We start from the raw sequence: 16,228 nt of genomic DNA, 5'->3' as shown, positions 1-16,228 counted from the left end.
TTATATATATATCATAGTTACAAGAAACTTTCTCGCATTTTAAACGCAAAGTTTTTCTCATGTATAAGACAGCGAGCTTGAACAAAAAGAGAAAAATATGGAAGAAATATAGTAAATTTTTAAAAAATTAAAAAAATACAAATGAGGGAAAAATAAAATAACTGACACATTAATAACACAAACATAAAAAAATAAGTATATTTGCAACAAATAAAAATTAGAAAATGAAAAGAAAACAGTTCCACATTAAAGAAAGTGAAAAAATGAATAAATGAAAAAAGGAAAAGTCAAGAAAAAAACTCGTTTTTTCACTTTTTTTTATTTAAACATTTTTTTTCAAAAAACAGCATTGTTGTTTAAGTTTTAAATGGTAATTTACTTAATCATGTTTTTGTCACATTTTTTTCAAAAAAAAAATCATTTTGTGACTATGATATATGCATAGCCACACGCTCGCACCCAAATTTCTTTGACATGTGCCGCACCAGCACCCGCATCTACACCGGCGCCTATGTCACATAGATGCAAAGTACACTATTTTTTCCTTTTCTCAAAGCAATAGGCTTGTCATCAACAATAGTGTTTGTTAACATATCATGTATAGGGAACCGGGTCTGGATCCAGACCCGGTCCCATGGGCACGGGTACCGAGAGTGGCTCGGTACCCTAGACGTTTTTCCCTCTTATTTAATCCCACTTATGGTGTAATTGTTGATTAAGTGGAATAACATTTTCTCTCTCCTAGGGTTGCGGTTGTGCACCTAGGTTAGAGCTTCTCCGTGGTTTTTCACCTCTCTTTGAGGTTTTCCACGTATATTGTGTGTTCCTTTTCTTTCTCTCCATCTTGGTGTGTGTTTCTACATGGTATCAGAGCCAACGCGTGAGAGATCGTTGGTGTGATAATCGTGTTTCCGCCGTGTTTCTTTGCCGCTGCTGTTTCCGCCGTTTTTTTCTGCCGCTGCTGCGCCGCCGCCGTCCAGCGCTGCCAGCTGCGCCGCCATCGTCCAGCGCGGTTGTTCTCTGCTGCGTTGCCGCTGTCCAGCGCCGCCGTCGCCCATTTCAGCGCCGCCGCCGTCCCGCGCCACCGCTGCCCACCGCCGTCGCTCTCTTCCACACCACCGCCGTCCAGCGCCGCTGCCTCTTGTTTGTCGTCTCTGGTGCTGGGTATTCTTTCTCCTTGGTGATTGTGATGGCCGAGGAGATGTCCCTCAAGATCGATGATGCCCTAGACTCGGGCAGCAATACCAAGAGCGAGATCTTGCCTGTTCAAGTCACCTCCATCCGGCTGAACAAGGATAACTATCTCTCTTGGTCGGCTGCCCTAGAAATTGGGATAACCAGTCGTGGTCGCCTGCCCTACATTACTGGGGAGAAGCTGCACCTTCAAAAACCGATCCGCGATGGGCTACTTGGACGTTGGAAGATAGTCAGGTTAAAGTATGGATTATTAGTTCTGTTTCTGCAGATATTCAGCCTTTGATCTTGCGTAAATCGACTGCCTACGACATGTGGACTGTGCTTGCACGGATGTATGGCCGTAAGAAGAGAGTATTGCGTACGTACCAAATCAAACGTAGCATATACTCTCTTAAACAGGGTGACTTGTCTGTAGCCGCCTTCTTTGCAGCCCTAAAGACTAAGTGGGAGGAACTTGACTACCATGTGAATGATGACTGGCACTGTGGGTCTGATCATGCCTTGTACTGGGACAAAGAATGGATGGATCGGACGTTTCTTTTCCTCGGAGGCTTACGCGATGAATTTGAATCCATTAGGAGCCAAATTCTTAATTGTGACGAGGTCCCCGGAATTGAAGAGGTGTATGCCCGTGTGGAATCTGAAGAACAGCGTCGACAGGTGATGCATATTGACACCAGTCAGGGGAGTTCTCCTTCAGCCTTTGTTAGTCGTGTTTCTGGGATTGGACAGCGTCCTGTTCGGCGGTGTAGCCAGTGCAACAAATCAGGACATTCTGTTGATTTTTGTTGGGATCTTCATCCTGAGAGGCGGCTTGTCCGGGGTCGTCCTCCTTCTAGCCACCGGAGTCCTTCTGTGCCTGAGCCTAGTCAGAGTAGTCCGTCAAATGTTGCCAAATCTAAGCTTTCCTCCGATCAAATCAAAGAACTGCAAGCGTATATCAGCCGGCTGTCTACTACTCAGGAGGATACTTCCACGTTTGAGGGGGCTAAGTTAGCCCAAGCTCTCGTGGCTACTAGTGACCAAGGTAATTCCTCACATGGTGATTGGATTGTTGACAGTGGTGGTACGCATCATATGACAGGGGACCCTAAGATGTTCCAAGAATACAAATTGTCTTCGGGGCAGCAACGTGTATCTATGGCTGATGGTTCTTCTATCTCTGTGGCTGGAAAAAGGAGTTTGTCCTTGTTAAATAAATACTGTCTTCATAATGCTCTTCATGTTCCCAATATTCCTGTGAATTTGCTATCTGTCAGCAGTATTACTAAAGAACTGAACTGTAATCTGATCTTTTCTGCTGATCGGTGTTTTCTGCAGGACTTGGTGACGGGGCAGAAGATTGGGATTGGTTCGGCTATTGATGGACTCTACAGACTGCCTGTGCAGGTTGCGTCCGCTCTTATTTCAGCCACTAGTGGACAGTTGTCAGGCGTAGAAGACAGATCTACTATTATGCGATGGCACGAGAGGCTTGGTCATCTTCCGTTTCCATTGATTAAGAAGTTGTTTCCTAGTTTGTTTCATTCTGTTTCCATGGACTCCTTCACCTGTGAAGTGTGTCAGTTGGCTAAACATGTTAGGGCCTCGTACCCTATTTCATTCAATAAAACCACTCGTCCATTTGCTTTGGTTCATTCTGATGTTTGGGGTCCTTCGAGAGTACCCACTTGTCGTGGTTTTCATTACTTTATGACCCTTATTGATGATTACTCCCGTTGTACGTTCGTGTATCTGTTGAAAGAACGTAGTGAAGTTCCCGTTATTGTCAAAAACTTTGTGGCCTTTGTTGAGACTCAGTTTCAGACGTCTGTCCAAGCTTTTCGCATCGATAATGCTAGAGAGTATGTCTCTCAATCCCTAGATGATTTCTTGAAGAGCAAGGGTATTGTTCATGAAACGTCATGTAGTTACACACCTCCCCAAAATGGCGTGGCTGAACGGAAGAATCGCCATTTGCTTGATGTTACCCGGGCCCTTCTGTTCCATCGTCAGGTTCCCAAGCGCTACTGGGGTGATGCGCTTCTCACTAGTGCCCACCTTATCAACCGTATGCCTACCCGTGTGTTGCAGGGCCATTCCCCGTACTCTATGCTTTGGCCTACTCAGAATCCCTGGCCTCTTACTCCTCGGGTGTTCGGGTGTGTCTGTTTTGTTCATGAACATAGTCCCACCCTCAAGAAACTTGATCCTCGGTCTGTCAAGGCTGTCTTCCTGGGGTATTCCTCCACTCAGAAGGGATACAAATGTGTTGATCCTACCACCTCTAAAGTCTATGTTTCCCGAGACGTCACCTTCCATGAACATGAGGCATACTTTCATGTGAATCCTCTTCAGGGGGAGTATCTAGGGCACAGTAGTGAAGAGTATTCCTCAAATCAGTTGATTCAGTTTACGGATTTCTTGGATTACAAGGCCAGTGACAGTGTGGCAGACACAGTCAGAGATGATAGAGACCGTCACATGGACGAGGGTCTTGTTGATAATCAGCCTACAGCCCGTGATCATTTGTTTGGCCAGGTGTACAGAAGGAAGAAGACAGATGTGATTGAAAATGTTGATGTAACCAATCCCAATCCTGTGAGCTCCCCGGATGACCCAAGTCTAATCAATGAAGAGCTTCCTATAGCCCTGCGCAAGGGCACCAGGTCTTGTACTTCTCACCCTATTCAGAGATTTGTCTCTTATGCGAAATTGAGTAAGAATTACAAATGCTTTATAACATCCTTGTCTAAGTCTGTTATTCCCAGGTGTGTGGAAGATGCTAGAGAGGATCCTAAATGGCTACAGGCCATGACAGAGGAGATGAATGCCTTGGCAAAGAATGACACTTGGGAAGTTGTGGATATTCCCAAAGGGACTCATTTAGTTGGTTCAAAGTGGGTGTTCAATGTGAAGTACAAACCAGATGGTACTGTGGAAAGGTATAAGGCTCGGCTTGTTGCAAAGGGGTTCAGTCAGAAATATGGTATTGATTATCTTGAAACCTTTGCCCCTGTTGCCAAACTGAAAACTGTGAGGGTCATATTAGCTCTTGCCGTGAAAAAGGGGTGGAGCATGGATCAACTTGATGTTAAGAACGCATTCCTGAATGGCCATCTAGAAGAAGAGGTCTATATGAGTATGCCTCCTGGATATGTTCAAAGCGGAAAATGCTGTCATCTCAAGAAAGCCTTGTATGGATTAAAGCAGTCTCCTAAAGCATGGTTTGAAAGACTGAGGATAGTGATGAAGACAAATGGATACAAACAGGGAAATGGTGATCACACCCTATTCATTAAGCAGAGAGATGGCCTGGTGAGTCTTCTTCTTGTGTATGTTGATGATATGATAGTCACAGGTGACGATGAAGAAGAGAAAAAGAAGATGAAGGAGAGGTTAGCTGCTGAATTTGATCTTAAAGATTTGGGTAAACTAAGGTACTTTCTGGGGATAGAGATTGCTCGGTCAGAGAGGGCTGGTTATGAGCCAAAGGAAATACACTCTGGATCTTCTAAAGGAGACAGGCAAACTTGGGTGCAGACCCTTTCTAACTCCAATGGAGTCTGGTACAAAGATAAGCATCAAAACTGGTAACATCCTAGATGAGGAAGGAAAAGGGCGGTATCAGAGGCTGGTTGGTAAACTCATCTATCTTACTCTTACTCGCCCTGATATTACTTATGCTGTGAATGTGTTGAGTCAGTTTATGCATGCTCCTACTGATTGTCACTGGAAGAGTGCAGAAAGAGTGTTGGGGTACCTAAAGAATGACCCAGGAAAAGGGTTACTCTATACTCAGCAAGACCAACTTAATATTGAAGGATACTCTGACGTAGATTGGGCAGGATGTATTGATACTAGGAGGTCTACCACAGGGTACTGCATCTTTCTGGGGGGTAACCTGGTTGTTTGGAGAAGTAAGAGGCAGGAAGTATGCTCTAGATCCAGTGCTGAGGCTGAATACAGGGCTGTGGCTATGGGAGTTACAGAAATGTTATGGTTAAAGATTCTCCTAACAGATATTGGTGTTGAAACAGAAGAGAAGATGAGGATGTACTGCGACAACAAGTCTGCAATTAATCTTGCGAATAATCCCGTTCTGCATGACAAAACTAAACATGTGGAGATTGATCGCCACTTCATACGGGAACGCATAGATTCAAAGGAGTTGATCCTACCTTATATGAAGTCTGAAGATCAAATTGCAGATGTTCTAACCAAAGCCTTATGTACATCTCAATTCGAGAAAAATGTAAGCAAGCTTGGCATGTTTGACATGTATGCCAAGCTTGAGGGGGAGTGTTAACATATCATGTATAGGGAACCGGGTTTGGATCCAGACCCGGTCCCATGGGCACGGGTACCGAGAGTGGCTCGGTACCCTAGACGTTTTTCCCTCTTATTTAATCCCACTTATGGTGTAATTGTTGATTAAGTGGAATAACATTTTCTCTCTCCTAGGGTTGCGGTTGTGCACCTAGGTTAGAGCTTCTCCGTGGTTTTTCACCTCTCTTTGAGGTTTTCCACGTATATTGTGTGTTCCTTTTCTTTCTCTCCATCTTGGTGTGTGTTTCTACAGTGTTGAACAAGAAAAGTTTTATGTTTTAGGAGGTTCCTTGTAATATTAAAGAGTTATAAGATCTCTTTAATATTTTCCTTATTTTCCATTGAGTTATTTTGTAAATCCCTTTTTACCCTAATCTCTTTTATAAGAGAGATGAGGGTTATCGTAATAGAGGGTTCTCAAGGTTCAATCTCACGGCAGCTTCTCTCTCTCACTCTCTTCTTCTCCGCTGCAACATGGTATCAGAGATACGGACGTGACTGGAGACTTGAAGCACACAGCCAGCGCGCCGGACGTGACGCACACCGTCGGCGATCCTCCGTCTCCTTTCAGGCTTGATCTCTTCTACTTCCTCCGTTTTCTTTCTCCTTCACCTCTCGCCTGTTCTAGTTGCTGTTTTCCAGCAACGGAACAGTGTGGAGGAGTCTATTCACGCTAGGAGAGATGCGTGAATAGACTCCAGCCGTGGATTTTTCAGAAGTGTATATAGTATCGCAGCTGTGTGGGAGTCTGCGCTGATTAATCGCCTATGATTTGATATGTTATATGATCAACGCAGCCAAGTGGAGGACTGCTATCTATGACGTCTATGGCAAGTTTATGTTGATGGTTTTATTTGCTGTCGTTATTCATGATCTGTGAAGGATAAACTGTGGTACAGCAGCGTTAGATGCATAAATAGATAAGTCGTTGGTCAGCGCAAACAATACAAACAGTGGGGATTCGTTTTCAGTTGTGGGCTTGCTGGTAGCAGCGTTTTTCTGTCTTCAGATTGCAGTCTTCTTTGTTGTGGTATTGCTGTCAACAGTTGGACAGCAGGTTGATTGTTTCTGCGCATCTAACGTTGCCGTGTGGGACGTCTGTTCTTCTTGATCAGTTTCTTTTTCAATAGAAATATATATATATATATATATATATATATATATATATATTCTCTCGCTATTGGTGGTTGATCTCTTGTGGACAGATTTATGATGGCTGAAAGTAATAAATCTGATTTTTCTCATGAAGTTAAAAGTGGAGGAAATCCATTTTCGTATGGTTCTACTGTAAAGTTAGATGGATCTAACTATGAGATTTGGTCTCGTGTGTTTATGATGTCTGTGATTGGACATCAAAAGGAGCATGTTATAGAAGAAAACCAACCTGTTGAAAAGAGTGGAAAATATAGTTCATGGAAGGGAGATAATAATATTGTCATGTCATGGATCATGAATAGTGTGCAACCCCAAATTGCATCAACTATTGCATACTACACCTCGGCTAAGCAAATGTGGGATTTCTTGAAACAGACTTACTCGAATGACAGGAATATTAGCAAAATATTGCAGGTAGAGGAGGAACTACTTAATCTGCAACAGGGTGATCAAAGTCTTGCTCAGTACTTCGCTTCCCTTAAGTCCATCTCTGAGCGACTTAAAGCATTACGTCCTCCATGTCCAACATGTTATAAGACCCATGGTGAACAGTCTATGGTTGCGAAATTCCTACAGGGTCTCTCCTCTGAATATGCAGTAGCAAAGGCTCAGATGCTGACTGGAGCAGAAATCCCTGATCTAGCTGAAGCCTACAACTGTACAACAGGCTTAGTCGTCTTGCTGTGACCCTCTCTTCACCGGCCAGTGATATCCATGCCTCTGCCTTAGCAGCTTCAGGAGGACGTGGACGCGGTTTCTTCAGGGGAAGAGGCATGGGCCGTGGGTCAGGAGGAGGTCGGGGGAGATTTCAGTGCACTTATTGTGGGAAAATAGGTCATTTGGAAGACAGATGTTGGGATAAACATGGTCGTCCTACTGCAGCGCCATTCTTAGGCAGAAATGTTACATCAAAGCTGGGGAAGAACTCTTTACAGTCTTCTATTGGAGCGGCCCAAGCAGCGTCATCAGTAGTAGATGGGTCTTTATCTTATTCTCAGCCTGAGACAATGACTGTGAGTATCAATAAGTCAGAGTATGAGGACTTTCTAGCACACAGATCTACTCAGCCATCGGCCTCCACAGTTATGACTGACAGGTGACAGCGCTATGTCTGTTGACACTATCTCACATGATACAGGTACTACTTGGATTATTGATTCAGGGGCATCGAGGCACTTTTGTAGTACGCCTTCTATGTTTACTGTGCTACACTCACTACCTCAGATACGTTATGTGAGACTTGCAGATGGTAGATTGTCACCCATTATGGGATATGGAGATATCAAGATCTCTCAATCTATGACTATTCCCAATGTGTTATATGCTCCTAAGTTTCCCACAAATTTGTTATCTGTTGGACAATTGGTTAATGATTTACATTGTCGTGTTACGTTTGACTCTGGTTTATGTTCATTTCAGGACTTGCCAACTGGGAAGACGATTGGTGGAGGCTATGAGAAAGGGGGTATCTACTTCCTGTCGGATCCCGTGGGTATTGCAGCATCATCGATCACATCATTGTCATCCTCGTTCCAGTGGCATCTCAGACTTGGTCATCCATCTGTCTCCAAGCTCCGTCATCTCCTTCCACATCTCTCCTTACCAGAGTCGTTCCAGTGTGAAGCTTGTCAACTTGGCAAACACACTCGTAGTAGTTATTCATCGAGTCTTAGTACGTCCAGTTGTGGACTATTTGATCTTCTTCATGTTGATGTGTGGGGTCCTAGCAGAGTTGCTAGTAGGTCAAGATTTCGTTATTTTCTTGTCATCGTAGATGATTATTCTCGAGTCACCTGGGTTTTTCTTTTGAAGGAAAGGTCTGAAGTCGTATGTACTCTCAAAAACCTTATTATTGAAATAAAGACCCAGTTTGGTATTCTTGTTAAAAACATTCGCACTGATAATGCTCTTGAGTTTAAGGCATCTACCTTAATGAAGTTTTACTCAGATAATGGCATTTCTCCTCAGTTTACATGTCCCCATACTTCCCAGCAAAATGGAATAGTTGAGCGAAAACATCGTCAACTTTTAAATGTGGCTCGTTCCCTTATGCTTCATACTAATCTCCCTGCATATTTTTGGGGAGATGCTATTCTTACTGCTTGCTACTTAACCAATCGTTTACCCTCATCCTCCATTGATAACCAGATCCCCATTAAACTTGTGCACCCACAAAGATCCTTGTTTCCAGTGGCTCCCAAAGTATTTGGTTGCACATGCTTTGTTCACATTCTTGGACCCACACGTGACAAATTGGGAGCCCAAGCCATTAAGTGCATTTTCATTGGTTACTGCAGAAACCATAAAGGCTACAAATGCTTTGATCCATTGACTCAAAAAGAGTATATCAGTGCGGATGTCACATTCTTTGAGTCTCAACCTTATTATAGCCTCACTCCTATGTCTACTGAGATGCCACGGTCTCCAGACCCACTACCTATTCCTCCTATTCCTTTGGAGTCGTTCCCTGTTGAATCTCCTTCGTCTGTTGTGTCCAAGTTTCGTGATCCACCGCTGGTCTACACACGTCGACAGGACCCTTCTCATAATCTTTTGCCAACCGTGTCTCAGGAGGTAAGTACATCTGAAGCGCATAGCCCTACTCATTCTGATCTTTGTCAAGACTTACCTATTGCTCTTCGCAAAGGCAGACGACAATGTACTTTACATCCTATATCTCATTTTGTGTCTACTGATGGGGTTAGTAAAAATATGCAACAATTCATTCATGCTTTGGCTGCTCATACAGTTCCTACGTGTCACCAGCAGGCCTTATTAGACACCCAATGGAGACGGGCTATGCAAGATGAGATGGATGTCTTAGTGCAGAGGGGCACTTGGGAACCTGTTGATCCTCCTCCTCGATGTGATATTGTTGGCTCAAAGTGGGTATTCACAGTTAAGTATAATTCTGATGGTTCTTTGGAACGATACAAAGCTCGATTGGTTGCTAAGGGCTACACGCAGACCTACGGTGTGGATTTCTTTGAGACTTTCTCTCCAGTTGCTCGGTTGGGAACCATTCGTCTTATTATTTCTGTGGCTGTCCACCATGACTGGCACATGTATCAACTGGATGTCAAAAACGCCTTTTTGTATGGTGATCTTGATGAGACTGTCTATATGCAACAACCACCGGGATTTGAACGACAGGGGGAGTGTGGAAAAGTGTGCAAGCTGAAGAAAGCTATTTATGGACTCAAACAGAGTCCTCGTGCGTGGTTTCACAAGTTTTCCGAGGTAGTCTCACAGTGTGGCTTTGTGAGATCTCCTCTTGATCATTCCTTGTTTATCAAGAAGGCTTCCCGAGGTATAACTGTTCTCGTGGTTTATGTTGATGATATTATCCTGACGGGTGATTCTGATCAAGCAATTTCTGATGCAAAGTTGTTTCTTCAAAAACACTTTGTGACGAAAGATCTGGGTCCTATACGATACTTCTTGGGAATAGAAGTTGCTCGCAATGGGGAGGGTGTTGTTCTCTCTCAACGGAAATATGTTCTTGATTTATTGCAGGACACAGGGATGCTAGGAGCTAAACCGGCAAATTTACCTATGAATCCACGTATACATCTTCATGATGACCAAACAGAATTAGTGGATTCTAGATCTTACAGATCCCTTATTGGAAAACCTATCTATGTTACCGTGACAAGACCAGACATTAGTTTTGCAGTGGGAAAACTAAGTCAATTTATGGAAAAACCAAGGAAAGTTCATTGGGATGCTGCTTTGATGGTGGTTAAATATCTGAAATCTTCTCCTGGCAAAGGCCTTTTGTTCACAAAAAGCAAGACTCTGGAAGTGGAAGCCTATAGTAATGCTGATTATGCTGGCTCAGTAGAGGACAAAAAATCTACCACAGGATTTTGTGTATTTGTGGGACGCAATCTCATATCGTGGAGAAGCAAAAAACAAGGTGTGGTGTCAAGATCTAGTGCAGAATCCGAATACAGAGCTATGGCTCAAACAGCAGCAGAAATGACGTGGGCTAGATCCATGCTATCCAGCTTAAGTGTGTCAATCACACTTCCCATGAAGATGTATTGTGACAATCAAGCAGCCACACACATTGCAAACAATCCAGTTTTCCATGAAAGAACTAAACATATTGAGGTGGATTGCCATTACATTCGAGATCTCGTTCAAACAGGAACCATTGCCACTGTTCATGTTCCTTCAGAAGATCAAGCTGCAGATATCTTCACCAAAGCTCTTCCTATTGGTGATTTCTCTAGATGTTGTAACAAGCTGAGCATGTTTAATATGTATGCTCCAGCTTGAGGGGGAGTGTTGAACAAGAAAAGTTTTATGTTTTAGGAGGTTCCTTGTAATATTAAAGAGTTATAAGATCTCTTTAATATTTTCCTTATTTTCCATTGAGTTATTTTGTAAATCCCTTTTTACCCTAATCTCTTTTATAAGAGAGATGAGGGTTATCGTAATAGAGGGTTCTCAAGGTTCAATCTCACGGCAGCTTCTCTCTCTCACTCTCTTCTTCTCCGCTGCAACAAATAGGAAACTCAATAGCATTGGGAGTATTTACATCATTAGAAGATGATGACAGAGCAGCGGAGTCAGAAGGTGATCTACAAGTGTATACCGAAGGGAGGGCACTGAACCGAGTAGCCAAAGGGGGTTATACTAGGAAGTTGATGAGGAAAGGACCAGCAGAAAGTACGACAATAGGTATTGGCATGAGGTCATCTTGTTCGACAAAAGCATAGATGCAGTTCTAGAGAAATATGGAATGGGCTCGAAGAAAGATACACCCATCATTTAAATACTCTATGAAAAATAGGGTCATAACACTTATATCTCTTTTAGTTTTCAGTAGCTTGAGAAGCCAACTTGTCAATGTTAGGTACATTCGGTTAATTAGGTAACAAGCTGTTTTATATTGTCCCAAAAGGATGTAGGCATTTCATCTTCAAGCATTAGAGTGTGTGACATTATGAAATGTTTCCTTTCTGAAACCTGAAATGTTTCCTTTCTGAAACCTCATTATATTAGGAGATATGGCCTATGGGCAAACATAGGTTGAGGATAGATACCACGATTGTGAAAAAAATGCAGCAAATCAATGGTTTTAAATTCAAAAGCACTATCAGTGCAAATGATCTTGAAAAATCAATCAAACTAAACACTTATTTCAGTGACAAAGGAAGGGCAATAACTTCAGATCTTTCTTTTATTAAAAATAACTATGACAGCGATGGGAAATCGTTAACAGTTACAAGGTAATCGGCGACACTAGGAACCCTACAAGGTCCTGTAAATCAACGTGAAGAAGCTTAAACATCTATGACTAGATGGACTCTAATTGGAAGCAGATGAACTTCAATGATGTTTGCACAATTGACGTTCTTCACGGTAGGAAGATGTTCAAGTGTGAACTTGAAGGACGACTACACGACGTTTGGGCAAAGAAAGATGGCCAAGGAAAAAATGCCAGAACTACAAGACACCTCAACAGCAAATCCAGTCACTCCCTCTGATTGGTTGAGATGATAGACACCACCTTCCTCATGGCGTCTACCAATCCTCTTCCCTATCAATAAATCTAGAAAAATACAGCAAACAGGGTCAAAGATCACTTAACAATTTAGCTCCTTAGCAGCATAACTAAAAAAATTTTGAGGAAATGAAAGAAAATGAAACACATTACTTAATTGCAAAGAAGGAAATATGGAAGTGTTTCCTTGACCCACAACCGAACACAAACTCCCATCAGTACACAGCATTATGGTATTCATTAGAAGATTCTATTGTGTAAACTTTATGTGGGTTTTGGGAGGTATCTACAGGAACCAGACTCTATAATCCATCTGCAATATCAATTATTCTATCTACTCCTCGAATATATGAATATTGCTTTTAACAGGCATCATCTATCAAACTAAAGCAGCTATGAGATCATCCAACAAAATGAATATCTATGAATATCATCTATGAGACTAAAGCAGCTACCAGAACATAATATACTGTGATGCAACACCTCATTGCCTTTGAATATGCAAGTCATATCTATTTCTTGCTAGATTAGTCCTGTACTGTGTTTTCTACACGGAAAATTTCAAAAACTTTTGGCTCTAACTGATTACATACATCTCTTGACAAAGTTTAGACTCTAGAAGGATCAAATTAACAAAGACATTGTCTTTTCCGTCCATCTTCATAGGAATTGATTACTGTGAGACAAAAATTCCAGAGAAACAGAAAAGAATGCCAGTCAAGAACAAATTACATAATAGTAAAGCCATCATCCTGCAATGGTTTTCCAGTGAATTCATGGATCAAGAAGACGGAGTAAACAACAATTAAGTCATAACAGAGGAAAGTTATGAAAATAACTGACATGAAAAGTTAAGATCCAACAAGCTAAAAAAGGGTATCATGAGCTGTTTCAAAATTTTAATAATTGGGTTGAGAAGAAAACCTACCAGCATAATATGTAGTAAGAACACGCGCATCAGGTGCATATGATCGTATCTCAGTGGACATTCTACGAATGGCTTCATACTGTTGCAGATTCAAAGGCTGATATACAGTACAAAAAATGTTAAAACTCTAGAAGTAGCAAACATTTCAAATGCATCCATGGAAGACCCACCAAATAACTGATAGACTATGTCAAACAAAAAACAAGCATTCAGTGCAGTGTAGTGCAGGTGCAGCCAGGATTAAGACAACATGCCATCCAGTCCCACTAGCTGTTCTTGTCCAGTTTTTAGTGCACACCACACTAAATGCAAGGTGGGTGACACTGTGCAGCCTGTTTTTGTCTCAAGTCTCAACTTAAAAAGGAAAAAATCAAATTAGGGTTCGATCAGCCAGCTCCCTCTCTCTTTCTCCTTTTCACTTCTTCCTCTCTCCCTTTCTCAGCTCCGCCTTCTGATACCACTTCCACCAGCCAGCTTCTTCTGGCAGTGGTGACAGAAAGCAGCATCAACCTTGCTCTCTCTTTCTCTCTTTCTATATATATATATATATATATATATATATATATATATATATATATATAGACAATTAGGCCAAGAAAACAAAAACATTAAATATCATATTATATATATTTTGCATCTATTATCGTTAAGATCATATTGGTCAGGTAAGATTTCAAAAAAAGAAAAAACAAAACATTAAATATCATATTTAAACGGTCTGGTTTTTGTCCATGAGCTACATAAAGGGTGGGTGGGTGGGTGTGTGTGGGTGTGTGTGTGACATGGGTATAGATATGGGTATGGAATATTTTTAAAAAGCTTGCACGTGAGGACATGGGTGTACATATATATATGTATATATGTGTATATGTATATATATACATACATAATAAGATTTTAAGCAAATAAAGTTAATAAACACATAAAAATTCATTGATTACATTTATAAACTATATATTACGGACCAAAAAATTGCTACAATAGATCAAAAGCATATAAAAAATACAAAAATACCAAAAACATTACAAAAGTTGAATTTGCCATGTCTAAACAGTGTCCGGTACCAGCACCAGTGTCCCGTTGCATCGACTGTAAATCAGGCCAAAAACATAACAACGTAAGTGCTTCAAGAGATACACTCTTGTGGCTTCCAACAACTTCAATGAGTAACACATAATAAACCTCAACCTTGACAAAAAAAAAACGTATATATTAAACCCAACAAGATATACAAGAGGAGGCTAAAAGGCCATAACAAAACAATCCCTTATTTATAGTACAAGGGACAACAGTCCCTTATTTATAGTACAAGGAAAGGAAGAGAGGAAGACGGAGATGGCTGTTGGGCCATCTCCAATGGCTAGAAATCTAGCCGTTGGAGAGTGGTCCAACAGCTAGTTCTCCCCTTTTATAATAAAAAATGGGGGGAAAAAAAAGAGAAAATTACAAACACGACCTAGGTAGCCTAAACTCTATATATATGTATATATATATATATATATAAGACATATATTAGCACACTAATATATGTAATATACATACATATATATATATATATATATATATATATATATATATATATATAGGAATACATACATTCTAACGCCCCCCCTCAAACTTACAGAGTCATAACCGAAAGTTTGCCAAGGAGAAATTGAAACCTGGCAGCAGCAAGAGCCTTGGTAAAGAAATCTCCTAGTTGATATTCAGAGGGAACATAGGAAAGATCTATGTTTTTCTGAAGGAACTCTTCACGAACATAATGGCAGTCCATCTCTATATGCTTTGTCCTTTCATGAAATGTGTGGTTGCTAGCTATGTCACATAGGTACGGCTGCAGGTACGGGTACGGACCATTTTTAAAAAACTTGGGTGCAGAAGTACGGCTGTACACACACACAGATATATATATATATATATATATATATATATGTCAAAAAAATTCAAACAGAATAACATATTCAGTATTCACACATATATATTCAGCATAGAAGATAGAACAAGGATTAAGAACCAGAGATCCTTCTGAAAATCAGCAGGCTTTGTCACCTATAAAGAGAACTAACAATAGTCTGCAACAATCAAGCATGTAAAATCAATATAGAAGATAGAACAAGGATTAAGAACTAAGAATCACCAAGCAATAAAACAAAAGAGGAAAAAAGTGAAGAAAGAATCAAGAAAGAAGTCAAACAAAGAATCGGGAGAAAATGAAGAGACGTCAGATTGCAACTCTGAATGGAGGGAGATGTCCTCTCTATTCACACTTCTTAAGAATGCATTAAACAGACGTATAGATTTTATGAAAATAACAAATGCATTTAAGATGGACTGATAATCAGAGCTAGATGGGGTCTAGGCTGCATGCCGCAAATTCTCATATTGTTTCATAATTCACTCAGAAAGGAAAACAAAGGACAAACGAAAGAGAGGAAACATTAAGCCATATCAAGTACTACCCTTCTCCCTCAGCTACGCGATTCAACACATGTGAAATAGCCAAAAGTTCTGATGGTACCTGAAACTACAGAGGGCAAAACCAATCAGCGAGAGGAAGAGCGAAAGACAGAGAGAAGGATAATCGCAGGCAACACAGAGAGAGAGAGAGAGAGAGAGAGTCTCTGTTCCATGCCTAAGGAGAGGGTGAAGAAAACGGTGCGCTGCTAAGAAGAGAATCCTACAGTAGCGATGGAAAAAGGAAGAAGCTAAGAAGAGGATGAAGTCACAAGCTCGCCTGCGAGTACACCGCCTGCCGTTGCCGTTCGCCACTTGCCATCACCGTTCGCCGCCTGCCGTCACCGTTCGCCGTCTGCCCTCGCCGGTCTTCGGTGAAGTGTCGTGGGTCTTTCATGAAGAGTGAAGAGGAAGAAGGTTAGTCGATGAAACAAAAATAGGGTTTCGAAGATTTTAACGTGAAAATGGTTAAAAACGTCAAAATGAAAAAAACGTTAAAATTTAAAACGAACAAATTTGGACTTGGTCAAAGTTGACGGAGTCCAAAAATGGTCAGAAATGACCCCGGGTATGTTGACCGTACCCGGTGCTGCGTTCACCGCACCTGCGCTGTAACGCTCGGCTTTTGTTTTGGCAGAACGGGTCGGGTCAGGGTCCAGACCTGGACCCGA

At 41.5% G+C, this 16,228-nt stretch overlaps 1 protein-coding gene across 7 annotated transcripts in view; it reads right to left on the bottom strand.

Moving 5' to 3' along the window:
- Positions 1-16,228, bottom strand: part of LOC116252613 (uncharacterized) — an 89,337-nt gene that overhangs the window by 34,022 nt on the left and 39,087 nt on the right. For all 7 annotated transcript variants that reach the window (XM_031626995.2, XM_031626996.2, XM_031626997.2 and 4 more), the window contains one exon: positions 13,104-13,200. In XM_031626995.2, the coding sequence (XP_031482855.1) occupies positions 13,104-13,200 (97 nt within the window). The remainder of the gene's footprint in view (positions 1-13,103; positions 13,201-16,228) is intronic.

Source organism: Nymphaea colorata, chromosome 4 (assembly GCF_008831285.2).
Source record: "Nymphaea colorata isolate Beijing-Zhang1983 chromosome 4, ASM883128v2, whole genome shotgun sequence".
Lineage (NCBI taxonomy): Eukaryota > Viridiplantae > Streptophyta > Magnoliopsida > Nymphaeales > Nymphaeaceae > Nymphaea > Nymphaea colorata.
The sequence above is the reverse complement of the archived record's forward strand: the minus strand, read 5'-3'. Positions and strand labels throughout refer to the sequence as shown.